This window comes from Ictalurus furcatus, chromosome 19 (genome assembly GCF_023375685.1).
Source record: "Ictalurus furcatus strain D&B chromosome 19, Billie_1.0, whole genome shotgun sequence".
Lineage (NCBI taxonomy): Eukaryota > Metazoa > Chordata > Actinopteri > Siluriformes > Ictaluridae > Ictalurus > Ictalurus furcatus.
The window spans coordinates 15,896,461-15,923,198 of NC_071273.1; the positions used below are offsets into that span (position 1 = coordinate 15,896,461).

General features: G+C 36.4%; 2 protein-coding genes across 2 annotated transcripts in view; both read left to right on the forward strand.

The window, feature by feature from the left end:
- The first annotated feature begins 1,382 nt into the window (after positions 1 to 1,382).
- Positions 1,383 to 15,597, forward strand: slc26a4 (solute carrier family 26 member 4). The gene is made up of 21 exons (XM_053650304.1): positions 1,383 to 1,533; positions 2,887 to 3,030; positions 3,399 to 3,538; positions 3,629 to 3,739; positions 3,899 to 4,095; positions 5,648 to 5,812; positions 6,084 to 6,236; positions 7,184 to 7,266; positions 7,532 to 7,679; positions 8,068 to 8,181; positions 8,289 to 8,366; positions 8,543 to 8,638; positions 9,550 to 9,656; positions 12,081 to 12,150; positions 12,261 to 12,353; positions 12,489 to 12,584; positions 12,750 to 13,004; positions 13,700 to 13,754; positions 13,992 to 14,137; positions 14,927 to 15,010; positions 15,085 to 15,597. The coding sequence occupies exons 2-21, from the start codon at positions 2,897 to 2,899 to the stop codon at positions 15,112 to 15,114; spliced, it is 2,355 nt and encodes a 784-aa protein (XP_053506279.1). The 5' UTR covers positions 1,383 to 1,533; positions 2,887 to 2,896; the 3' UTR covers positions 15,115 to 15,597.
- Positions 15,598 to 18,746: 3,149 nt separating this feature from the next.
- Positions 18,747 to 26,738, forward strand: part of slc26a3.2 (solute carrier family 26 member 3, tandem duplicate 2) — a 28,851-nt gene continuing 20,859 nt past the window's right edge. The window contains exons 1-10 of the mRNA XM_053650023.1: positions 18,747 to 18,894; positions 19,864 to 20,023; positions 20,274 to 20,413; positions 22,145 to 22,255; positions 23,787 to 23,947; positions 24,194 to 24,358; positions 24,565 to 24,717; positions 25,785 to 25,867; positions 25,968 to 26,115; positions 26,230 to 26,343. Coding sequence (XP_053505998.1) covers positions 19,908 to 20,023; positions 20,274 to 20,413; positions 22,145 to 22,255; positions 23,787 to 23,947; positions 24,194 to 24,358; positions 24,565 to 24,717; positions 25,785 to 25,867; positions 25,968 to 26,115; positions 26,230 to 26,343 — 1,191 coding nt within the window. The 5' untranslated portion in view covers positions 18,747 to 18,894; positions 19,864 to 19,907. The remainder of the gene's footprint in view (positions 18,895 to 19,863; positions 20,024 to 20,273; positions 20,414 to 22,144; positions 22,256 to 23,786; positions 23,948 to 24,193; positions 24,359 to 24,564; positions 24,718 to 25,784; positions 25,868 to 25,967; positions 26,116 to 26,229; positions 26,344 to 26,738) is intronic.

Sequence of the window (26,738 nt, forward strand, 5' to 3'; positions counted from 1 at the left end):
GGAATTCTAAGATGCACATGGGTATTGTCTGATACTTGAAACTTGATATCAAATAGTCATATATCTTAGTAAGAAAAACTGTTATCTATTAGAAAATTATGTAACACCTTGCAGGTATTATGTGAAAGCACTATGAGACAGTTTGTGTCCTCTGTTCATGTTTGTTCTTGTCTGTTTTAGATCACAGAATATCCAATCCAATACCAGTTCAGCATTATAGATGATGCATGCCATGATGCAGACATTATGTGTCGATCAGAGAATCACGACTTAACATCATAGTGATTATTAGGCTAAAAAGGGGTTGAGTAGTCCCATTTCACACCAAATGTTACAAATGTGACATTATGAATTCATCAAGTGCTTTTAAGAAGACTGAATCATGAATAATGGTTTCCACAGTTTACTATGTGACAATGTTTTTCTGGTGCCCTGTCTCATGGACTGTCAGATTAGTGTGGATAGTGTTTGTTCTGTTTTTGTGCCATGTAGTATACATGATTTAATGGCCATTTAATGTAAATCTGCATCAAGGCAACCATGAATGTTCTTTATTGTAACACACAGCCTTGAGACATATAGTATATGCAGTACATATCTTATATATTTGATCTAATCTGTCCCGACCCACAGCTGTAGTCATCCAGTCTCTATCTCTTGCAGGCATGGAATGGCTTAATTTTGCCAGACACAGATAAAAAAACCACACACACACACACACACACACACACACACACACACACACACACTCACACACACACACAGACACTCTTTGGGGTCTCTGACCTATTTTTTTTTTTTTTTAATCTTTGGGCTTCTCTGACCGATTTTCATAAGGGTACCCCTAAAGAAATCAAGTGGGTTCAAAGGAGATCAGTCTGAGAAAAAGACTCAATGCTGCTCAAGAAATTCAAGAATAGTAGTAGTGTTCAATCAAATCTAAAGAATATTCTATCCCCTACCCCAGCTCCCCTAACCATCACCCCCCAGCCCGACCCCCAGACACACACACACACACTTTGTCTATCTTTCTTGCTTTCTCTCTCTCTCTCTCTCTCTCTCTCTCTCTCTCTCTCTCTCTTGCACACAGACACAAAAGGCGTCTTAGACTACCTTTGGAAGATCAGATTCAGTATCCCCAACACACACACACACACACACACACACACACACTTTTTTCTGTTTTCTGACTAAAACACACAAACACTCTCTCACTTCATGCTGAGCAACAGCTATCACTGGCAGGGTGTATTCTGTGTGCCTCTGATGTAATCCTTTACAGCTTGCACCATCTCCTCAGCCCTGGTACACCTCCCACAATCCAACTCCGCTTATAAACGCCCCCCCAAAAAAGGATGACTCTCACTCTCTGAGAAACCTAGGTAGAAAGGGTCAGAGGGAATGGGCCTACGATTTCATCCATCTTCAATCCATAGCATGGACTGTGTGAGGGAAAGAGTCTAAGATGCATAGTGGATGGTCTGTTTTTATTGCCTTCTGTTTCAGACTGACACCAGACACTTGAACTGACAGGTAAGGCTGGCTCTAATCGTTTCAAAATATGTTTAGTTAGAGATGGCAATTGCTGTATCTTTACTGTATAATGTACTATAAAAAAGCAAACAAAAATGAATCCATTAAACAAATACGCTCTTTAAAAGTAAAGTAAGATCAGTTCTGTAGGTGCACATTTTGCACTAGTAGTCTACCATGTGTGAAGACAATGTGTTTAATTGTGTGTTCATTTTGTGCCTTGGTACTTCTGATCTGGTGACTTTTGAACTTAGCCCTGATGAGATGAAGGGTACTCACTTTACTCTGGATACAAACCTTCTTGTTCAGGCCAGTGCTCTGTGTACTCCACCTCTTTTGTTTACCTCGGCACAAAGGGGTTTCTAATATCAATAGGTGCAGTTTGCTCATTAGAACTCTGGGAGAGTGGCTGCCTATTAAGTAGGGAGAGATTGAATGAGGAAGGAGCAGGGTTTTTTCTTTTTCTTTTTTGGAGCAACCAAGGAGAGGTGGATCATGGTGAGCTGAGTGCATTGGGTTGTCTTTTGAAACGGTCTAATCATATGGGACTATGCATGGCAAAGCTTGGCCTTTAGTCATTGCTCTTTTTTCTATCATTTGCCCTCAGCTGTTGCAGGCTAAAATCCCTGAAAAATCATCACAAGATAATACAGCACAACACACACACTTTGTCTCTATATCATCAGAAAAAAACAAAAAACAAACATGTACCAATACTTTTTCTCAACTGTGCATTCAGGTTTAAAACCGTATGAACTTTGAACATGAAAAATCCTTAGCAGTTAGCTGAGTAACACATACTATACTGAACTAAAGCTAAAATCCCAATAGTTATAAAAACAGAACAAAAACAGCAGCAGTAAAGGTACTTTTATTAAATGGCTAGCTGATTAGCCGATTATATTGTCTAGGCTTAAATATAAAAATATGCCTAACTGCCCTTATTTGTCCAATGTTTATCCCACATATATAGCTCTGTATATACAGTATAGTTCTGCTAAGCAGCATGTTACCTAAGTAACATGTACCTAGGTATTATTACGGACTACTGTCTAGAATAATAAAACTAATGCTAGCTAGGATCATGAAATGATAGTATTTTTCACTCATAAGCAATTTTTATTTACATTTACATTTCCATCTAATTAAAGTATGGGAGCTTAATTATGGGAGAAATTCTATATTTGCTCTACAAGCAAAAGCCATTTCCTAGTACTGTGAACTAGTCCAATAAATTCCAACAAAAGTGCTAAGCTAGCTAGCTAGAATTTTTTTTATTAAGACTTAGCAAACCTGCCTGACTTTATATCTATCATGGTATAAAATTACTATCTACATTTGCCATCTACTCAGCTTACAGTACATGATGGTTGGCCATCCTGATAACGCCTACTTTATTTCTCGACCCATCTACTCCAAACGAGCCTTTGATGAGGATCATGAGAGACAGATGCTGAAAAACAGGACATTCAAGGAGAAAATCAGCTCTTCCTGCAGGTGATATTCTGCTTTTGCTTTTTCTTGGTAGACAACTGCTTGACTAGGGTTGGTTTTTAAATGTTTGTTAAAACTTTTCCAGACCCCTTAGAGATTAATATTATTAACATAATCCAACTATTCTTATATTGAGCAGACTGTAAATATGCATTATTATATTAATTAATTACACATTGTAGTAAAATTGCAGTTAGAAGATGACATAAGTTATAAGCTATAATAACAAATTTAATATCTTGATAGTGATCTCTATCCCCATGTCACATGCCCCACTTTGAGAACCTCTGTTCTCAGCATTTTTAGTATCCCTCACAGGATAGTGTGTATGTCTTATTGTGTATGTGAGTTTTGATGCCTAAATCTTACAGATGCTCTAGTAGCCAGGTCAAACCTGCTCTTAAGGGCCTTTTTCCAATCCTGGATTGGCTGCTCAAGTATCCAGTAAAGCTGTGGCTTCCTAGTGATATCATCTCAGGAGCCAGCACAGGATTAGTGTGCTGTTTACAAGGTAAAATTACACTTGTTGTCACTGCAATCTAAATCAAACAAACTAATGTTTGTTGTGAACTTCAGAGCATTTACTTGTTTCCCCCCACAGGCTTGGCTTATGCTTTGCTGGTGTCTGTTGCTCCTGTATATGGTCTTTATTCTGCTTTCTTCCCAATCCTCACCTACTTCTTTCTGGGAACCTCTCGACACATATCTGTGGGTAGGGTTTCCTCTCAAGAATAATACACACTGTATTGTAAAGCTGCTGAGAGACTCTATAGCCATAAGTGTAGAATAAATCTGAGTGAGATTAACTGTGAAATATCTTTACACTTGTCTTGTGTTGATAGTTGATTCCTGTATCCCTGATTATTTGCAGGTCCATTTCCAGTCACCTGCCTGATGGTGGGTTCTGTGGTTTTGACTCTTGTTCCCGATGAGCAGTTCATTCATCCTTGGAATGGGAGCACTGTAAATGGGTCATGGGTGGGCACAGAGGAAGTGGATATTAATGCAATGGAAGCCCAAAGAATTGCAATAGCCTCAACTATGACTGTACTAATTGGATTGTTTCAGGTAGGGATTTAACTTTGTTCTTAGTTCTGTAATGAAAAATATGTCCAAATAAGATGTGAAATATTAATGCTGCTATAAAGAAATTCTTAAAATACAAAGGGTTCTTTAAATACAAAAAACTGGTGGGTCAAAACAAGGTAATCATGATAGCATATTATGGAGTCAATATAAATCACAATACATCTATGTGGATTACTATGAATATTTAAAATTCTATTTAACAAAATTATTCCCAAGTTTATGAATAGGGCCCCTTAAACAAGCATGTTTTAACCTGGATTTAAAAGTACCTACTGATCTGGTCTGCCTAATATTCTTTGGAACATTACACCAGCGTTTACACATAATGTAAGAAAGTCTTCCACCTGCTGAGCTGTAAGTGATCCTCTGGATTAACAGTAGGCCTACCTCAGCTGAGCAAAATGCTCAGGATGAGCTATACTCTTTCAGGAGTTCAGCAAGATATGTCAGAGCTAAAAGGTTCAGAGTTTGAAACATTATGAGAAGGACTTTATAGTTGATGTGAAACTTAATAGGCAGCCAGTGTAGCTTGAATAAGACTGAGGAAATGTGCTTTGATTTTAATTTCCTGGTAAGGGCACTTGCTGCTGCATTCTCAACTAGCTAGTTTCCATAAGGTGGCAGCAGGGAACCAGCCAGTATAACAATGCATTACAATAGTCCAATCTAGAATACATGAAAGCATGGACTACAGTAGTTTATTGGTGTCTTGTACAGTTAGCGTATGATATTACTTACATATATATCATAATTACTTATGATATTAAGATGTTACTTACATGAGAATCAAATGATAAACCAGCATCATTATAACAATATTATAGCAAGATTCTTCCGGCTTCTAAAATCCACAGCCTTGTTGTGGGCAGACTTAGTACCCAACATTAATATTACTGTTTGTGTTTACACAGTCTTCCATGTTGTATAGCATTGTATAGCTCTGAAGAATCTCCATTTACACTAATAATCTGGAAACATTCTACAAATAGGACCTAAATCAGGCAAGAAGCCTATCCAGTAAAATATATTGGTCAGTAGTGCCACATGCTGCACTCACATCTAGCAGAACAGAAAAATATCCACAATCTGAGGCAAGCAGCGACACTTTAGTCAATGCTGATTCTGAACTATGATGGTTTCAACTGAAACACATCATATTTGTAATTCTTACTTAGAAAGGAACAAAGGTGGTTGGGTAACAACGCCTTAGGTATCTTAGATAGATTAAATAGAAAAGGTATGTTGAGCAGTAATTGGAGAGAGCAGAGAATTCAAAATGTGGTTTCTTATGCACATCAAAATCACCAGTGTTCATTTAACACCCACAGTGTTGAATTCAGACCCTTGGACACATATAAACACCATGGGTGTTAATTCAACGCTAGGGATTTTACTGTGTGGAGTGGCTTAACAGCTGTCTTAAAACACTTGATATAACCCACATCAATGCCAAATTTATGCCATATGTTATTCCTGACACTACAAAGTTTATGCTAAATATTAATCAAATTTGGGTATTTTTCTTTTCAAGTTGGCAATGGGAATTCTCCATGTGGGCTTCTTGGTGCGCTACCTGTCTGATCCATTGGTAGGAGGCTTCACCACGGCAGCTGCTTTCCACGTGTTCATCTCTCAACTCAAAATGGTTGTGTCTGTTCCCACCCACAGCCATAATGGCTTCTTCTCAATTGCCTATGTGAGTGGCTGCTGTCAACAGTTGGCAAAACCTTGTGTAGTTGCTTTAAATGATTTCCCATTTATTTAGACCAGTCTTGCTTCAGTTGGATGCTGCTTCTGATTAGTCTGTAAATAACAACTTACACAAATACTTAAGTGATACAATTAGCTAACCATTAACAGTTGGATAAGTAATATAAGGCTCTTAGAAAAAACACTGTCTAAAATGTCCAACGAGTAACATATGTGCTTGTTGTAAAATTAATTCACTCCCTGTTATTTCTCTGTAGACTCTCAGTGATGTGTTTCGCAATATTAAGCAAACCATTATGGCTGACCTGGTTGCTGGTTTATTGGCCATAATTATAGTGGTGGTAGTGAAAGAGGTCAACAACAAATTTCAGCATAAGATTCCAGTGCCAGTCCCCATTGAAGTGATTGTGGTCTGTATCTGCATTTTCTGACATAAATGGTTCTTTCTCATCATTACATTTTTTTATTATAGTAAATAGTTAAAGCAATAACTAATATTTAATCATTTTAAGTGAATTCATTATTTAGTAAATACGGTGAAACTAATAGAAACCGTGTTTAGGTACTAGACCCACTGACAGCTATTGGGAATTTAACTAGAATAATAATTACATTGCTCCTCCAATGTAATACACTATATGGTCAAAAGGTTGTTGATACCTGACGATCACACCCATATCTGGTTCTTCCCCAAACTGTTGCCTCAAAGTTCAAAGCACACAATTATATAGTATGTCTTTGTATGCTATAGCATTACAATTTCCCTTCACTGGAACTAAGGGGCCCAAACCTGTTCCAGCATGACAATGCCCTGTGCACAAAATGAGCTCCATGAGGACATGGTTTGATAAGGTTGATGTGTAAGACTCGAGTGTCCTGCACAGAGCCCTGACCTCAACCCCACTGAACACGTTTTGGATGAATTGGAACACAGACTGCACCCCAGGCCTCCTCACCCGACATCAGTGCTTAAGCTCACTAATGTTCTTGTGGGTGAATGAGCACAAATCCCCACAGCCACACTCCAAACTCTAGGGTAAAGCCTTCCCAGAAGAGTGGAGGTTATTATTACAGCAAAAGCAGGAATATATCTGGAGTGGGGTGTTCAATAAGCAAGTGTGGGTGTGATGTTTAGGTGTTCACAAACTTTTGACCATATATTGCATTGTCATCCTCCATGAATTTGAAGTAAACTGAATGTGTGGTGTGCTGAAAACCATAATATTGAGTTGTATAGTATAATTATGATATTTTTACCATTAATTTTCATTCAGCTATCATTTCTGTATTAATAATAATTTGTTGAAGAGGATCTTTTTTGCTTTTAAAAAAACTTGTTAAACCATCTCTCTCATAGACAGTGATTGCTACAGGAATCTCCTATGCATTGGATCTAAAATCCCATTATGGTGCCAATATTGTTGACAGCATTCCAAGAGGGTGAGGGCACTTTCTGCAGCATTTCCTGTTTCTCATGCAGAGCTATGATAGCACTCATGATAATTGTATTAACATGCTATAAAGTTATTCAGCAGAGGCCAGTAATATTAAAACATCAATATAAAACAGAACTGCTGAGACAAATTAGGATATCAAATGTATTTTTTTAAATGAATAGAGAAGGTGAAATATATTCAGTCCTATTTTATCAAAACAAGTGGCGTAGGTCAAAGGATAGATCTCACATCTATGTTTGTGTCAACAGGTTTGTTCCAGCACACTTTCCAAGTATAGAGCTCTTTGGGGATATTGTTGGGTCCAGTTTTTCTACTGCAGTTGTGGGATATGCAGTATCAATATCAGTGGCTAAAGTCTATGCAACAAAGCATGATTATAAAATTGATGGTAATCAGGTATGTGTTTAAAAACACCAGTCATATAAACATAAAATGTATGTTTGCATTCAAAATGTGAGAAATGGAATGACTGCACATAAGAAAATCATATGTATGCATGTGTATGTGTGCCTTGTTTAAAAAGGAAAATTTTAAGAAATTGAATCAGATAGGAGGGAATTAAATAGGAGCTCTTACACATGGTGAAAAAAACCCTTCATTATGCAAGAGAGAGAGAGAGAGAGAGAGAGAGAGAGAGTGAGAGAGAGTGTATTGACCGACCTTACATGGGGCACTATAACTTGCTAGAACACAGATAAAAGGCTGGCAGAGAACAAAAAGTCTTGTATTACTCTCATACTCTGGAATGTAGATCTAACCTACTGTTGCCATTTGTTTCCATCAGGAATTGATAGCCTTTGGAATCAGCAACATTTTCTGTGGCTGTTTCTCAGGCTTTGTGGCTACCACTGCACTCTCACGTACAGCAATACAGGAGGGCACAGGAGGCAAGACTCAGGTATACTCTCTCTCTCTCTCTCTCTCTCTCTCTCTCTCTGTGTGTGTGTGTGTGTGTCTGTCTGTCTGTCTGTCTATCTCTTTGACATTCTGATCTGTTTGTTACAGGTAGCAGGGTTGATCTCAGCTTTGATGATGCTTATAGTAATCATGGGCCTTGGGCCTCTACTGCAACCACTGCAGAAGGTAGGTTAGACATACTGGCCATATGGCTACTTTGGGATATTATTAGAATATTGAAAATTAATTGGGTAGGACATTAAGAGCCATAAGCTATTTACATAACAGATCACTACTTACAATAATGCCTTAACAATAATACTTACAATTAGACATGACTATTCTCCATTTCTGACTTCCAGTCAGTGTTGGCTGGCATAGTCATTGCCAACCTGAAGGGCATGTTCATGCAACTAAATGATGTCCCCATATTGTGGAGGCAGAATAGGACAGACTGTGTAAGTAACTCCTTTGTGGTGAATAAACGCATATTAAAGGACCTCTGTTTAATGAATTATTAATGAATTAATATTATTTTGAATGAATTAATACAATTTATAAAACAATGACAACCCCTAAGGGACCCACCCCCTCTGTTGTAACTATGTATGCTTGCTGAGTTGCTTTTTTAGGAAAAGGGCAGGATTGAGTGAGTGTATTTTGTCTGGGGCTGAAGCTAATTTCTGGGTCAGAATAATATAAATAGAAGCCTGAAAATCAATAATGTTCTATTAAATAAAGCAACAACACACCTCATGGTTTCATCATAAATTGATCCAATCAAATTCAATAGTAGTTTATAAATTATGAAAACACATTAAGCATATCCCTCCATCCATCTTCTATACCGCTTATCCTTCCTTCAGGGTCGTGGGGAAACCTGGAGCCTATCCCAGGGAGCATCGGGCATAAGGCGGGGTACACCCTGGACAGGGTGTCAATCCATCGCAGGGCACAATCATATACACACTCACACACCCATTCATACACTACACTGGACACTGGGCAGTGGACACTGGACACTTTGGACATGCCAGTCAGCCTACCATGCATGTCTTTGGACTGGGGGAGGAAACCGGAGTACCCGGAGGAAACTCCTGCAGCACGGGGAGAACATGCAAACTCCGCACACACAGGGCCACGATGGGAATCGAACCCCCGACCCTGGAGGTGTGAGGCGAATGTGCTAACCACTAAGACACTATTGAGGAGAGCTCTGCTGGAGTTGGATATAACTAAATTGGTAGAAAAAGTTACTATAGAAATATTAATATTAACAGTCACATTCTTACTTCCAACATTACATGCTGGGGGTGGGTTTAAGTTAGCTAACAGGATGAGTACTAATCATATACTTACTTTTTTACAGTATATTTGGGTGTTTACATGCACTGCCTGCATTGTACTGGGGTTGGATGTGGGTTTGCTGACAGGCATAATATTTGAGCTTGGAACCGTGGTGGTCAGGACACAGTTGTAAGTAACTTGATTTGAAAATTAAATGAAAAGATTTTATGTATCCCAGTCATCATTATGACGTATGCTTAAAATGTTTATTGAAGCTGTATGCAAAGAAATCTACTCATGCATTACTTACAATAAATAAATAATATTGTAAATAACAACAACAACAAAACCCTTTCAATATGTAGTGGCCTGGGAAAATCCGTCAGATGTTGTTACTGAATTCTGGCCAAAATATATATATATATATTAAAAAAAATGGTTTTGGCCAAAATAGGTTTAAGAAACCATACATTAAATTTCACAAATGGTGCATTTTTTTTTTTTTTTACTTTTTAATCTTCCTGTAAGGATCCAGTATAACAAATGTCTTCTATTCTAACATCATGATAGAAAATGAGTCTGCCTAAGTAAGTCTAACTAAGTGTGATTTTCTCACACAGTGAATGTCAGGCTTTGATCAATTTGTTGGATATACAGTGCCTTCCATTAATATGGCACCCTAAGTTTGAGTAAAGAAAGCTGTGAAAAATTGTCTTTATTGTTAAACTTTTTGATCTTTTGTTCAACAAATAAAAAAAAAAAATACTCTGCTCTCATGGATGTCAAACAATTGCAAACAAAACACACGTTTATCAAAAAAACTAGGTGTGCAACATTTATTGGCACCCTTTTAGTCAATACTTTGTGCTACCTCCCTTTGCCAAGATAACAGTTTTTAGTCTTCTAGTCTTCTCCTATAATGCCTGATGAGGTTGGAGAATATATGGCAAGGGAGAATCCTCCATACAGAATCTCTCCAGATCCTTCAAATTTTGAGGTCCACGCTGGTGACCTCTCCTCTTCAGTTCAACCCACAGGTTTTCATGTGTTGATTTTTGATGTATGTTTTGGATCATTGTCCTGCTGGAAGATCCAACTACGGCCCGTTTTAAGCTTTCTGGCAGAGGCATCAGGTTTTCATTTAATATCTATTGATATTTGATAGAGTCCATGATGCCATGTATCCTAACAAAATGTCCAGGTCATCTGACAGAAAAACAGACCAAAAATATTAAAGAGCCATCACCATATTTAAGCGTGGGCATGAGGTACTTTTCCATATGGCTACATCTCTGTGTGTGCCAAAACCACCTCGGGTGTTTATTGCCAAAAAGCTCTATATGAGCATAGAACCTAATCCCATTTGAAGTTCCAGTAGTGTCTGGCAAACTGAAGACGCTTAAGTTTGTTTTTGGATGAGAGTAGAGATTTTTTTCTTGAAACCCTTCCAAACAACTTGTGGTGATGTAGGTGACTTCAGATTGTAGTTTTGGAGATTTTCTGACCCCAAGACACAACTAACTTTTGCAATTCTCCAGCTGTGATCCTTGGAGATTTTATTGGTCACTCAAAACATCCTCTTCACAGTGCATTGAGTGTGTGTGCGTCCTCTTCCAGGTTGATTCATAACATTTCCAGTTGAATGGAACTTCTTAATTATTGCCCTGATGGTGGAAATGGGCATTTTCAATGCTTGTGTTATTTTCTTATAGCCACTTCCCATTTTGTGAAGCTCAACAACCTTTTGCACACAACTATATTCCTTGGTCTTACCTGTTGTTATGAATGACTAAGGAAATTTGGCCTATGTGTTACCTCATATTTATACCCCTGTGAAACAGGAAGTTATGGTTGAACAATTTCCTGTTCCTAGTCACCCAGGTGTACTAAATTTTTTTTAAATATCAATGGGAATATACTTCAAATATATTTTTCTCTTAAGAATTCATAGGGGTGCCAATAATTGTTGCACACCTATATTTAACAAATATTTTTTTGCTAAACCTGTGCTGTGTTTGGAGTTGTTTGAGAGCAGAGTATTTTTGTGAATTAATTGAACAGTATATTATATTATATTATATTATATTATATACTGTAAGTTCTGAAGTCCTGTAGTGAAACGAACATAAGCCTCATCAATTCACTCTGTAATCAGATACCAGCTGTCAAAATGTAAATGTCTGTGATGCTCCTGCTTTACTCTCAGAGTGATATCTTTAAATGCAATCCTTTCCACTTCTTAAGTTAACCAGACTAGTTGAGATGCCATTTCACAGTTGCAATAGAAAAACATTTAATATATATTTCATAGAAACTTATAGGCAGGAAATAGTATAAAATGTCAGAATTTCAGCATGTACAGGGATTTCCCAGGCCTCAGGCCTCTACATATTATATCTGCCCAAAACAAATTATTAAACAAAAAGGTGTTCAAAAGGTGTATTACTGGACAAGAGTATTACTAGATATGCTGACGATTGCCATATGCTTACAAATATAAGGCACATGAATGACATATCTGAAATGAGTAGACTGTGGAACACCACCAAATTTCTATTTAAAGGAATATTTGATACAATGCTTCTGAAGTTTCTGCAATATACTGTCATCTAGCCCTTCCTGTTCAACCCTTGGGAATATACCAGGCACTGATATCTACAGGAATATGAAAGACTACAAAAATGTAAGAAAATACTAACTGAAATAATAACTCAAATAATATTTTCAATTCCAATTTATCGCATAAAGCAAATTTCCATTCTATTTCCAATCAAAAAAATGTCTCCTTCTTAGATAAATGGGATTTCTGGAATAAAGATTTTCAAATGCAACTCACCCATATATTTCGCCAACATTGACTACTTCAAAGAGCAGTTACGAGATACTGTAAGTTGAATATGTAATGTTCTAAATAGAAAAAAGTTTTATAAACACAGTATTTTATTGGTAATACCTTCAGATTTACATTACCGTTATTTTCACAGTTTGTGACTAATTTATATCCATGTTAATGTATGACAGGTGGGATTTGATGCTGTGCAGGTCTTCAAGAAGAGAAACAAAGCATTAAAGAAGATTCATAAACTAGTTAAAAAGGGGACTTTGAAAGTCACAGAGGTATGAAAACAGAAAAGAGATATTACTTACACAAGTTTAAGGCAACTCCACAGCATATGTTTAAAATCACTTTTCCTGACAAATGAGACAAAATAGATTGTTTTGTCTAAAACCTGCAAATCTTGTGAAATCTTACTTCCTATATACATCACATGTCTGTTGCAGTGTGGCTTGGTATCAGTTGACCCTCTAGGTGTAGTTAATGAGGGGTTTGAGCAGGACCCTGAGCAGGTGGATGGTGGACCACAGCAGGAAGTGCAAGATGGGGCTCGAACAGACGTGGATGGAGAGGTGCGAGTGGACTGGACGGCTGCATTGCCTGTAAATGTCACAGTCCCTATAGTCAACATTCACAGCTTGGTTATGGATTTTACTGCTGTCTCCTTCCTGGATGTGATGGCTGCCAAGTCCCTCAAACTGGTGGGTTTTGATATGTCATAGGATATATTTTTTCTGCCTCTTTTCAAGAACAAAAATTACATATATACTTCAGAGGGCAGATGACCTGTAGACATTCTAATGGAGATATACTCTTTTTCTGAAAACTAACCCAGAATTCATCTGGAATATAAAAAAATCTACAATTGTATGTGTAGTTAAAAATCAGTCAATGACAGGGTGGTATGATTTGGCCTGAAGTGAAGTGGAGTTACAGTTACCATCCCAACGTTGATTATTTTCCAATAATGTCCCAAGGTGTTTTATTCTTCTAACAATTTTTATTTATTAAAGAATGACACAGTGAATGTTTTATCTAAGGAGCAAGAGGAACATGTTTCTTTTATCACGTAAAGTATGTTATAACACCTGTAAACAGTTGTTCCCGCACCAATTTTTCTCGCTGTTGAAGTTAAGACAAAAAATTCATAATAAGGCAAACATTTTCCTATCACAAAAATGAATTACCACACTCATTTTATTTTTATGTACTCATTACATTTTAGCACACTGAATGTCAGAGTCAGACAGTACAGCGTTGTAAGCAACACTGTGTTGGTGTATGGAGTGTTATCAGATAACAACCATACCATTTATCATGAACTTTGTGCATTTATTGATAGGTCTCATGTTGCCTCGTATTGGTCAGTCATTAATCATCTCTTTGTCCTTCACAGGTCATAAAGGAATTCATACGCATCGGTGTCAGCGTCTATATTGCCGGCTGTGATGGTGTGACTTGTGACAAATAAGTAGATAAGATACGCATAACAAAGCTTTATATGCTAACATTTGTATTTCTTTTGTCATAGATTCTTAGCACTAATAAATAATTAACAATAGATAAAGCCTGAATTGTTATTTGGAGTAGATTTTTTGAAACAGCATACCTTTCTTTAGTATTATGCTTTCTTTGGTATTAATCAAAAGCATGTTGTCACTTCAATCTGAATGTATTTGGTGTTACAGATGATACTGTCAGGAGGATGGAGGACCTGTGTTTCTTTGATGAAGTGGTGACCAGAGACCTGCTCTTCCTGTCTGTCCATGATGCCATCCTCTTTATCAAGCTGGAAACCTCCAGTAGGAATATATTAGACCCCATGGCAGATACGGTAGGCTGTAATTATAATATAGGTTATTCAGGGTGAGAGAGTGCCTAGGGTTTCAACATGCAGGATGGCTGAAAGTTCATATATAATCATATATAAATTATGACTGCTAGATATAACCTTACCCAAGGGTTCTCAGGTGTGAAAGAGCATGTAAATTGTGCTCTGCATCCCATCTGGGGTGAATTTTCCCACCCACCCGTTGATTGGCTCTGGATCCATCACGACCCTGATCAGGATAAAGCAGTTACTGAAGAAAGTTTTATTAGTGTCATAGAGAGTTTTATTATATTCTACTTCTAACTTTCCACTGAAAGTACACATTATGTGCAAATAATTTATAATTATTTATAATTCTTTTTGTTTTTTAAGTTATTGAGGTTTTGTTTAAACCCGTTTAATTCAATGGATGAGTCAATCAGGTTAATATCTATAAAAACTCAAAATGGAATAGTTTTGAAAATGATGGGTTGTGATTTTCACTGCTGCAGTTCCCCTGGCTAGGCTTCATGGACTCCACTTTGGGAACCACTGCCTTAGACCATTTAGCAGATGTGATATTTCTGATATTTTTCATTAATAAGCACTTTAGGTCATTGTAGGGGTAGATGCTAGGAGTTTTCTGTGAAAACAAAAATATTATCATGTACTTTTGTAAAGTGCTTTAGGAATGCTTCTAACTATTATGTAGTTACTTTGGCATCTTGATACGTATTGGTCACTAAACTTAAGCTTGTGCTTCTATGAGTTAATGGTTGATTTATAAGATTGATTTTTATACTATAAATCTAGATATCACAGATGCAGGACGACAAGGCGCCACCACCATTCACTGAAGATGAAAACCAGATTGAGACCTATGACAACCAGCACCTGGTGAGCTTTGGTTCTTAATAACAGATTACTGACTTTGACAAAACATTGATCAATGCCTCTCTTCTCCACCTCAGGCTATTCATGAACTCTCGGTCTCAGTTTGAGCAAATTATCTGAGTTGTTCATGAAGAAGATGCTCTCTTCCTACTGACTCAAGCTATCACCAAATATCAATATGTATAGGTCCCTATACTAAACACTCATATGCTTTGTAAGTTAATATTGTGACTAGTTTCACTGTGCATTACAATCTATTTGATCTGAAACAGCAACGGAAGCAAAACGCAAAAAAGGCCAGGCACATTCAAGTATTTTAAGGAGGAATGTTTGCTGACAGTACACTAGAGGATATCCACATAAACACCTGACTTCCTCCCCTGCTATACAATTCAATGTTGGGAACAGGACTGAGGACCTTAAATGAACCCAAGAAAAATTACTGGACCATTTCTCTGTATATGTGTAACCACACAATACAAAAAAATTAATAATGTAAGAATGGAATCAATTTTATAGCTACATAGAACTTTCAGTGATTAAATCCAACAAGGTTGAATTTGGTAATAAAGAATGAGAGTTGTTGTGTTGTCATGTTGTGTTGTCCTCAGTGCATTTTTGGTTGGTGTTTTAGAATGAAATGTTGCAACTGTACTGTATACATTGTCACTGACATTCACAGTATTAAGGCTTGCTTTGGTAAAATCCTTGACATAACATTTTAGATACAAAGAATCATTGTGTGTTCATGCTACATATTAGTTGTATTTATCTCACACTTGTGTTTCGAGTCTATGCCATAAAAGTAACCAGCGTGGCAGTGTTACAAGTAAGAAAAACATTCATTTAACTAAACTGCCCATTTATCAAATGATAACTTTCTAAAATAAAAATGTGAAAGTCTTTGAACTACTTTTTTACATCACTATTTTCTTTGGTTGACAAACTTAGTTTTGGTCTCATATTACCTAGCATTGGTAAGTCACTAAGGGCACAAACATAAAGCCCATAGATAAATCCCAGATTATTTACATGAACAATAATTTTATGTTTTAATATCCACATGAATTAAAGGATGCTTTAAAATATTAGTTTTGGCCATTATATCCTCTGTATGACTCATATGACTCTAGTTTTTGATTATTCACAGAATTAGCATAGTAGTTTTTAACCCTATTATTATGTTGGAAAAAATGTTACATTCATTATGTTATAGGTCAAAATGTCTTCCACTGTTTAAATACACACAAAAACAGCAAAGAACAGCTTAAAACAGTAAACCTTTAAGAAGAAATATTTGCATATAAGTTCATGAATGAGGAATGAGGAAAGTCAAAAAATTTCAAAGAGAACAAGAGAGATTAACCAGTATTCCAGACATCTCAAATCTGGGAATGGGTCAAATTGACCCATAACATAATAAACATTTGTGCAACATGGACAACACTCTGCTACAATAAAGCACTTGTGTTCCTTGTGACGTTCTTTCGCTAGTTACTCTGAAGGTCTCCTGTGAAAAGTGAAAGTCGCTAAAAGCATTAATCACACAAGCAAACATACATGAGCTATCTTTTGCGCTCTCTCTCTCTCTCTCTCTCTCTCTCTCTCTCTCTCTCTCGCTCTTTCTCGCTCTCTCTCTCACACAAACACACATACTTTAAAGTTAGACCAGGTATACCAGGCCCAACTTCACTGCCTGACTCATGTTATAAGGTAAGTCACAGTTAGTGTAATATTAAATCACTGCAGATGAACATAGCAATGGCTATTTTAGAGCTATTTGTAGTTGCACGTGCACTTTATGTAGAATGTGCACTTTATGTAGTTCTGTGTCGTCTCATGTAGTTAGTGTGTTGTTTTTTGTAGCACCATGGTCCCGGAGGAACGTTGTTTCTTTTCACAGTGTACTGTACTGTACCAGCTGTAAATGATTGAAATGACAATAAAAGCCACTTCACTTGACTTGAATTATTAGGGTGTCTCTACATACTGATTACGTATTCGCTATTATTATTACTATAATTATTGAATAGACTAACCTGTATACTAAAATAAGGATGCTGTATAACTGAATATGCAACTGTTTATGATTGGTGAAACACTAAACTTTATCTGATCATCTCCAGCAGCTAGATAAAGATTATGGCTCCACCATTATAATCAGTTATTTGTAGCCTGTTGTAAAATCTTCTGTAGCCAATTAAAATTAGTTATGTCTTATTACAGTTAAATATTTATAGTTAGGGTACTGTGTATTGTGTGTTTCATGAATATCTTATAACATATTATTGTAGATTTCACACATTTAAATCATTGTATTTTTTAGGAATTGCTCATAAAATAAAACAGTGGTAATTATGTGAAAATTGTAAATTAAGTCATTAAACTTTGTATTCACTAATTGTACTGAATAGTAAACATTTTATAGCACATTTTGAGAGTACAGTAGGTACAAAATTTTAATCTGATTAAATGTTCAGCTGTAGTTTAAATGTTGGCCTATTATTGTTATTATTATTTAAAATTGAGCAAAAGTATTAGCATTAATGAATCCATCTGTCATATTTTGCACAAAAGTATTTAATTTTTTAGGGCTGGGCCTTGCAGCTACAATCTGTTACAGTCAAGATCTTGTATATTTATTATGGAAAATATTATCAAATGGAAAATGGGTGACTTTTGAGCCTTGCCACTATGCAGTATTTTACAACACCCTTTTATAATCTTGCTGAAATGATGTCACATCCACGTCCATCTCCAATCTACTGATATCAGAGCTGTCAGTTTGATCTCACTGGCCGCTGAGAACAAAGCAATGGTGAAATGCATATGATAGTTGAAAAATGCTTTCAAGCATGCAGACCTGGATTCCACCTATTTAATGTAGAGATACATTCAGAAAGAACATGGCAGTCATTACTTCAACATAAACTGAGGTTTTAAATAAAGTACAGATGAATAAAAAAATCAATCCAGGACATGTAAATAAATAACATGATTATTGCTGATTTATATTGTTCTGCATGGACGTACATAGAAGGGACTTCCCCTAGAAAATCATTCGATCTCTTGCAGTGAATCATATCACAGAGACTGAATGTTAGGAATTACTCGCTTAATTTTCTTTGTCAAAAGGCATATTTATCATACAGTTATGAGTACATATTATCAGTTGTGGGTAAGAGCTGAGGAGCTGAATAGAGACAATTATTATAAGTCTAAAAGAGAGCTCTGGTGCTCTCAGAAAGTGGGTTTCATTTAGTATCTTAATGAGCTTTTACCAAATTGAAGGGCTGAATCCATTGCTATGGTTTGGTATGTGGCCCTGTTTAAAGTAAAGCATTCCTGCAAATTTCCTGGGATGTTTTGAAAAATTACAGCCCTCTAACCAGAAAAAAACACTTGTTAAATGTTTCAGAGATATTGGGAACTGAAACTACGCAGAAAAAAGCTGTGGGCCTGAGGACTGGATTGAAAAGCTCTGCTAGCAGATAAAATTAATAAATAGCAATATTACAGGATTATACTTTCATTATGCACCCACAAAAATCATTATTCTTGCCATACCTGCTATATACCAGCCAGAGATGTCTTGATCCAGTGAGTGGATAAATTGTGAATGGTGCCCCAAAAAAAAAAAAAAAAAAAAAAGACACCAAGTGTACCGCTTGCTATTAGAGGCTTTATCTGAAAGAGCAATGGTCAAAGTGACAGAAAGATAAAGAAAGTTGTTAATAATTATAGACACAGGAAAAGATTTATGGGTGTGATTGTTTGGAAGGATCTCAGATAAACCCAGATTTTTCTTGCAGAATGGAGCTGTAACGAAGAGGAATGAGTACTGGATACCAGAGACGATAAGACAGAAGGATTTCAAAGTATTTCAGGTACATGCTTAGAAAGAGTTCTTCGGGAGTTTTAAGGGTGTAGTGAATAATCAAGTGTTCTCAGCTTAAAAAAAAAAAAAAAAAAAGATTCTACTTTTAACGATTTTTTGATACGTACACTCTGTTGTAGAATTCTACATAGAGAGTTTAAGGAGTCCTCCAGAGGGATAACTTAAGGGGTCTACATTTTGTAAGTGTGTAGCTTCAGAACATTTTAGGTAGGCTTTATGCTTCACCATCTGCAAATCCTAGAGTTATCCTTTTATGATCCTAATCTTTCTTGTAGTTGACTTAATAGTTGCAACTATTTATAAACAATAGTTACAAAACTGTATGTATTGTTCTGTGCTGGACAGTTTGTACTGTACACTGGTTGCTGTGTCTTTTCTTTGTAGTTGATGTGGTCAAAGGAAGACACTTTTTGCAAAAGCACTTGATTTCTGCTTTCTGCACTAGGACGTGCTATGAGATAACAGACATAATACATAATACACATAATGTAGTTAAAACAACCCTATGACAAGGCTGCATCTTTGTTGTCCTGGCTGTTTATCAAAGAACCCTGGGATTAAAGTGAAAATCAACTGAGACTGATGGTTAACAGAAGTGCTTCTGAATGTCCTGTTCTTCTAAAGGTGATGTGAGGACAGACCCTGTCTATCCTAATTATGAAGCAGGGTCAGGAAACAAAGCAAATGCAAAATTATATGTTTTATTTTAGAAGCATAAAGAGGATAAAGACAAAATCAAGCTCTTAGACTGTGGTTCAGAAAACCACAATAGATTATGAATTCTTGAGGAAAGATGCTCAGACACAGGGTTTTGTTTTGTTTACTCATGCTGAGTTAAATAAAAATAAAAATGCTGATATGGAGACGAACAGATAACAGTACAGAGGTTCTTCTATAACTTTGTGGTCCACAGCTGTGGTGGTGTTGTCCAATAATAAAAAACCCTCTCCTGATACAGAATTAAAGCGGGATTGAATTCCCAACACTTTTGAAAGACACCCAATGGCGCAGTACGTGGTGTCCAGACCACTTTACACAGAGGATGCCTTTACAGATGACTATGAGAAAGTCTGGCGGCAACACAAGACCATGCTGGACCATGTTAAACAATACTTCACGTAAGCCTGAAATGTTTTGTTTTTTATCACACTGAGAGACTATGAAAGTGATTTTGAAATAGCTGAATATGAATCTATGAGTATAATATTCATATAAGATGTTAACCACTGTGATTCTTTTCTTTTCTTATTTATTGGACTTAAAATGTACAGTACAGTATGTGTTTCACAGAACAAACTTGAGACTGATGGTACAATTTTTTACTCTTTGTATATATATGTGTTTCTGTGTTTGTGTGTGGTGATGCAGTTGCAATTCAAACCGAGCAAAAAATGCAGCCTTGTCTTTGCTGCCCATCATTGGATGGATGAAATTGTACAATGTCAGAGAATGGATATTGGGTGATATTGTATCTGGAGTCAGCACTGGACTGGTGGCTGTACTGCAAGGTAAAGCAGTCTACAGTTTAACTTCATCATAAAACAAAAACTCCTCAGATATTGTGTTCTACAGGTAGTTTCCTACAGTACATTGTATCAGTTCCTGCATTATACAGTGCCCTTAACTAATATTGACACCCTTGGTAAATATGAGCAAAGAAGGCTGTGAAAAATGGTTTTTATTGTTTAACCTTTTGATCTTTTGCTCAAGAAATTCACAAAAAAAACTCTGCTCTCATGGATATCAAACAATTGCAAACAAAACACAAGTTTATCCAAATAACAATCTCTCCAGATCCTTCAAATTTTGAGGTCCACGCTGGTGAACTCTCCTCTTCAGTTCACCTCACAGGTTTTCTATGGGTTTCAGGTCAAGGGACTGGAATGGCCACGGCTAAACCTTGATTTTGTGGTCAGTAAATCATTTTGTGTTGATTTTTATGAATGTTTTGGATCACTGTCCTGCTGGAAGATCCAACCACGGCCCATTTATGCTTTCTGGCAGAGGCAGTCAGGTTTTCATTTAATATCTGTTAATATTTGATAGTCCATGATGCCATGTATCCTAACAAAATATCCAGATCATCTGGCAGAAAAACAGCCCCAAAACATTAAAGAGCCACCACCATATTTAACCGTGGGCATGAGGTACTTTTCCATATTGCTACCTCTCTATGTGTGCCCAAACCACCTCGGGTGTTTATTGCCAAAAAGCTCTATCTTTTTGCCAAGGAGCTCTATATGACCATAGAACTCGATCCCATTTGAAGTTCCAGTAGTGTCTGGCAAACTGAAGATGCTTGAGTTTGTTTTTGGATGAGAGTAGAGGAAATTTTCTTGAAACCCTTCCAAACAACTTGTGGCGATGTAGGTGACCTCGGATTGTAGTTTTGGAGACTTTCTGACCGCAAGACACAACTAACATCTGCAATTCTCCAGTTGTGATCCTTGGAGATTTTTTGGTCACTTGAACCATCCACTTCACAGTGCGTTTAGACAATATAGACACGTCCAATTCCAGGTTGATTTATAAAATTTCCAGTTGACTTGAACTTCTTTTGCCCTGATGGTGGAAATGCGCATTTTCAATGCTTGTGCTATTTTCTTATAGCCACTTCCCATTTTGTGAAGGTCAACAACCTTTTGCTGCACATCACAGCTATATTCCTTGGTCTTACCCATTTTTATGACTAAGGGAATTTGGCCTAAGTGTTACCTCATATTTATACCCCTGTGAAACAGGAAGTCATGGTTAAACAATTTCCTCTTCCTAGTCACCCAGTTTATTGGGTTTATTTTTTTGGAAACACCTGTGTTGTGTTTGCAATTGTTTGATATCCATGAGAGCAGAGAATGTTTGTGAATTTTTTGAACAAAAGATCAAAAGGTTAAACAGTAAAGACAATTTTCCACAGCCTTCTTTACCAAGGGTGTCAATATTAGTGCAGGGCACTGTATATTATACAACATTATAATATGGGATTAAAAAATGGTCAATGGAATGCAAAACAAGATGTTTTTTTAGAGAAACTTTAACAAAAGTCATTAAGTTTGATTATTAATCATAAATTATAATCATAAATAAATCTTTGAATTATTCACACTTTGTTTATAACATCTGTTATATCTTTTTGCGCATTCAACACAGTTCACATCAGCCAAAGATCGGGAAAGCTGATAGGCATGAAAAAGTGGCTCATATAATAAAATGCACTTAAAATGATTGTGTTCTTTTCTTAGGACTGGCATATAGCTTACTTGCATCTCTTCCTGCCTGGTATGGGTTATATGCTGCCTTTTTCCCTGTGATCATCTACTTTTTCTTTGGCACTTCTCGACACATTTCTGTGGGTGAGTTACCAGTTTTTAAAAGTAGTGTAAATGTGGTAAAGATACAGTATGTATTTCCTAAAGTGGTATAATTAAGATTATAGGACTATCCCAATAAAGGGTGCTATATTTAGATCAAAGTGAGTTACTGTGCAGACTGTAAATGCACAAACAAACCTGAAGATAACCGTTGTCTAATATATCAACAACATAAAGCAAGAGGCGCATGCGCAGTCTTTGTCTTATGTAACGTGTAGTGTCGCTATAAAATAGAAAGAGATATATTACACATATCAAGAATGAGAGACTACTAAAGCAAAATAAATAAATAAATAAATAAATAAATAAATGTCCAGTAACAGTTGCCATATTTTAAAGCTGAAAGATTTTAGAATCACACATTCAGACACTGTTAAAAAAAAAATAAAAGATAGAAAAAAAAAGAGCTGCTGTTAGAGGACAATGTGCCTGTGTAAGAATAAAATTAGGGAACAGAAATAATGCATGTAATTTTACATTAAACCAAAATCTAGATGACCATAGCAAAATTGGATGTTCATGAAATTCATAACATATGAATGCTTTATGAAAGGCAATACCACAATGCTTTCATCTTCCTTGTTAATGGTAGCACTTTATTTTACAGTATAGTATCTACCGAGTACATAATACAATAGTGCAAATATGTAGAAATTACAGGTAATATCTGCTACATGCTTTGTATGTTGGCTATGCAAATTAGTACACAGTAACGTGTTGAAAACTAATAGGTTTGTACAGCAATACTTCATAGTACAATGCAAGAATTGTTCAGAATGCAATGGTTAAATACACAGATAAAAATCAAACTTGGAAATGAAAGTACATAGTTATATGACACTATTTGATGCTAAATCCATATTTGGACTTAATCAATAACAAATTACAATTCTGTATCAAAAACTATTTCAGAAGAGTGTTGAATAATTACATGATGTTACAAGCGTGATTACACATTTGTTACATTTGTTACTAATCTACTATTTATCCCAGTTTGTTTAATATTGACCAATTTGTTAATACTGACCATTGTTATGTTCTTTTGGGGCATTAAGGAGTTTCCCATTAGTTACTATGCTTGACAAAAAAAAAATCCACAGCTTTTCATGTTACTCGGAAAACGAAAACTTTCTGCCCATGGAGAAAAACTTACTGATTGTTAGAAAATTTCACCATATCAGTTATATGTTTTTCCTTGTTAAAACAACACATTAAAAATTATTAATAGGCTTAGATTAAAAAGTCCCTATGAGTTAGCTATTATTATAGAAATGGCAACACGCATTATACCTGTGATATATACCTGTGATTTGCCTTGCAGCCAGCACTGCTGTCAGAGTTCACCAAAAAAATCACCAACACCTTCAGATTAGAGAATTCAACAGTGCTGTGGTATAATTTAAAATAAGGTGCTACCATGTTAAATGACCATGTGATGACATTGTGTTGTGTTTTACTAGCAGTGATTCTTACAGTATTAATTCTTCCCTTCAACTGCACGTTTCCACTTCAGGAGCATTCCCAGTTCTGAGTCTCATGGTAGGATCTGTAGTGACCAGGCTGGTACCTGATGAGGGTCCTGTGGCCAACATCACAGGCTTCGAAGGGCTTACAATGGACCAGCAAAGAGCTATGGTGTCTGCCTCACTAACCTTCCTCATTGGTATTTTCCAGGTATGCTTGTATCCTCTCATAATCTTCAGCTGTTGCTGTGTTACTTCTATATAGCAGAAGGTGACTGATATAAGCTGTCATATATACAGTATCCAAAACAGATAACTGAAAGTTAGAAAAAATTATTGGTCACATTTAACTTCAGAGACTTTTTAAAAATTATTATTATTATTATTATTATTATTATTATTATTATTATTTACAAGAATAGAGGTCAGTCTAATGTGATAACTCTTCTGCTCTCAGCTTGCCATGGGGTTGCTGCAGGTGGGCTTCATAGTCATTTATCTGTCTGATACTCTTGTATCTGGGTTCACTACTGCTGCTGCAGTTCACATCCTGGTGTCACAGCTCAAATTTATTTTTGGGCTGAAGGTACCAGGCTTCAGTGGCCCACTCGCCCTTGTAACAGTAAGTTCAACAGGTTTTGAGTTACTTTTCCGTACTGTATAGGTGCAATTGCTACAATTAAATTTAAGGGACTGCACATGAAGAATGTCACAACATGTCATAGACACCTTATCTTGGTTCACTAGTAAAACATACTGCCACGTAATACTTGTGTGCGTTTGTGATCATATGGTCACTCAATTCATACTTGGTTGTTTTAATTCTAGATCCTGCAGAAGACCTTTGTGCAGATCACTTCCACAAACATCCATGATTTGGTGACGTCCATTGTGGTGATGTTTGTTGTGTTCATTGTGAAAGAGCTCAATGATAGATATAAGAAAAAGCTTCCGGTGCCCATCCCAATAGAAGTCATCATGGTAAATATATCTGATGAAACAGTACACATAAAAGAAAGCATTGGTGTAGTTACTTTTATTAGTTTATTAGTGAATCACTGTTATTAATTTATGAATGCAACTAATGACTGTTTTTATTGATTGATTAATCTGACAAATATTACCTTTTGCTTTCTGCAAAATTACCTGCAGTAACAAGTGTTTTATTACCATCTTGCGCAAAGCTCTATGTACAGAAAGATAAAGGTTCCAGGCTAGTTATCCTTTCATCAATTTAAGGGAATTACCTGGCACAGAACTGGCACAGAGTTGAACCAACTGGTCTGCCATTGCTAGACTATGGGATTTTCTATTTGCGAGACACAAAACAACAGAAGAAGAACATATTTCATCAAATATACTCGGCCCATTTTTTTCTGTGTGCATCTGGTAAAATTGAGAAATGTCACAATGCAACCAGGGGTTAAAATAAAGGGGGGCTCAAGCAAAAGCAGCGCTCTTTCAAACTCTTTTTGGTTTATGTGCATGGCAAGTCGAGCTTAGATCAGGAACCATAATTTAAAGAAAATGTAAAGCATAGCATGCAGATGGCAGAACTAACAACTGAACTGAAAACATGTCTGCCAATCCTACTATCCTACTACTTAGTTAAGCCAAGAGGCTGGAAACACAAACGTCTTTTAATGCATTTCCATGATATCAGTGTTAATCAACACACACAAAAAAAAACAGTACTCCAACCACATTCATTCACTCATGAATATGAATGAACATCTGAATATGACCTTCAAAATAAAAGACTGTTCTGATAAAAATACAACCAGCAAAACCTTTTTAATTAGCACTCAACGTGCTCCTAAGATTGGCTTTTTTTTGGTTAACTATCTTTATCATACACCGCTTTTCTGCTTTACCACTAGTGTAACTTTTCCATCTTTTCCAATGTTTTCATGCTCTCAAACATGTGATGTAGCAACACAACATTACTAATTAGTTAAGAGATTGTTGCAGTTGTAATTGAATTTTCATTCGCATTTACAATTTCCGTGAGGGTGAGTATTAACTCAACAATTCCTCTGTCTATGCAGACTATCATAGCATGTGGAGTATCCTATGCATTCAATTTCCAAGCAAATTATGGAGTGGACGTTGTAGGAAAAATACCAGATGGGTAAGCAACAAAATCATGGATTATTTTATATTTAATGTGTAAGATTGACCATAGAAAAGAATGAGAAGTATGACCACAACCTATTTTCTCCTCCCATTAGATTTGAGGCACCTCTTGCTCCTAATCTTCAGATATTTCAGGAAACAGCAGTAGATGCTTTTCCAATGTGTATAGTGGGTTTTGCTGTGGCCTTTGCTGTGGCTAAAGTCTATGCTGTCAAACATGATTATGTTATCGATGGAAACCAGGTGTGCTCCACTGTCATGTAACCTTTTTAAAAAAATGGGACAACAAATAATGCTGCAGAGATAGCAAATCTCCAGGTTATTTGATTGTCATGCAAAACTTGTATGTATCTACAGGAACTCATAGCTTTTGGTGCAAGTAACATCTTTGGTGGAGCGTTCAAATCGTTGGCAGCCAGCACAGCTCTCTCCAGGAGTGCAGTACAAGAGAGCACAGGAGGGAAAACACAGGTACTGCCCTTCATAAAACACACGCTATGTTCCATCAATTAAGCATTTATCAGTATTTTGTATGTAATATGCATGTGTCTGTATTACACTGTCATTTAAACAGAAATATCTCTTTTACAAATCATTACATTTCAAAACACGTGTAAGACAAAGAAAGATAATTAACAGCAAATTTACAAATCCAGTACCTTTACAATGAAATACTTTCCCCAAGTGAAAATCAAAATAAGTAAAGAGAAATACTGCCCTCTAGGGTTGAGGTGGAGGTATATACAATTCTACAGTGAGGGACTACAGTGAAACTCACAGGAAAGGCATGTCATTACAGGAATAATTGATCTACGTTTAAGGGGTTAAGGGTGGAAAATTATATTGCCATATACAGCCAATAAAAA

Bases quoted from the DNA above. Each gene is read 5' to 3' on its own strand.
- slc26a4 (XM_053650304.1), top strand. From the start codon at position 2,897: ATGATGGTTGGCCATCCTGATAACGCCTACTTTATTTCTCGACCCATC. The intron at 3,740-3,898 runs GTAGGGTTTCCT...GATTATTTGCAG, and splicing joins CTCTCGACACATATCTGTGG to GTCCATTTCCAGTCACCTGC. The intron at 12,585-12,749 runs GTATGAAAACAG...TGTCTGTTGCAG, and splicing joins GGACTTTGAAAGTCACAGAG to TGTGGCTTGGTATCAGTTGA.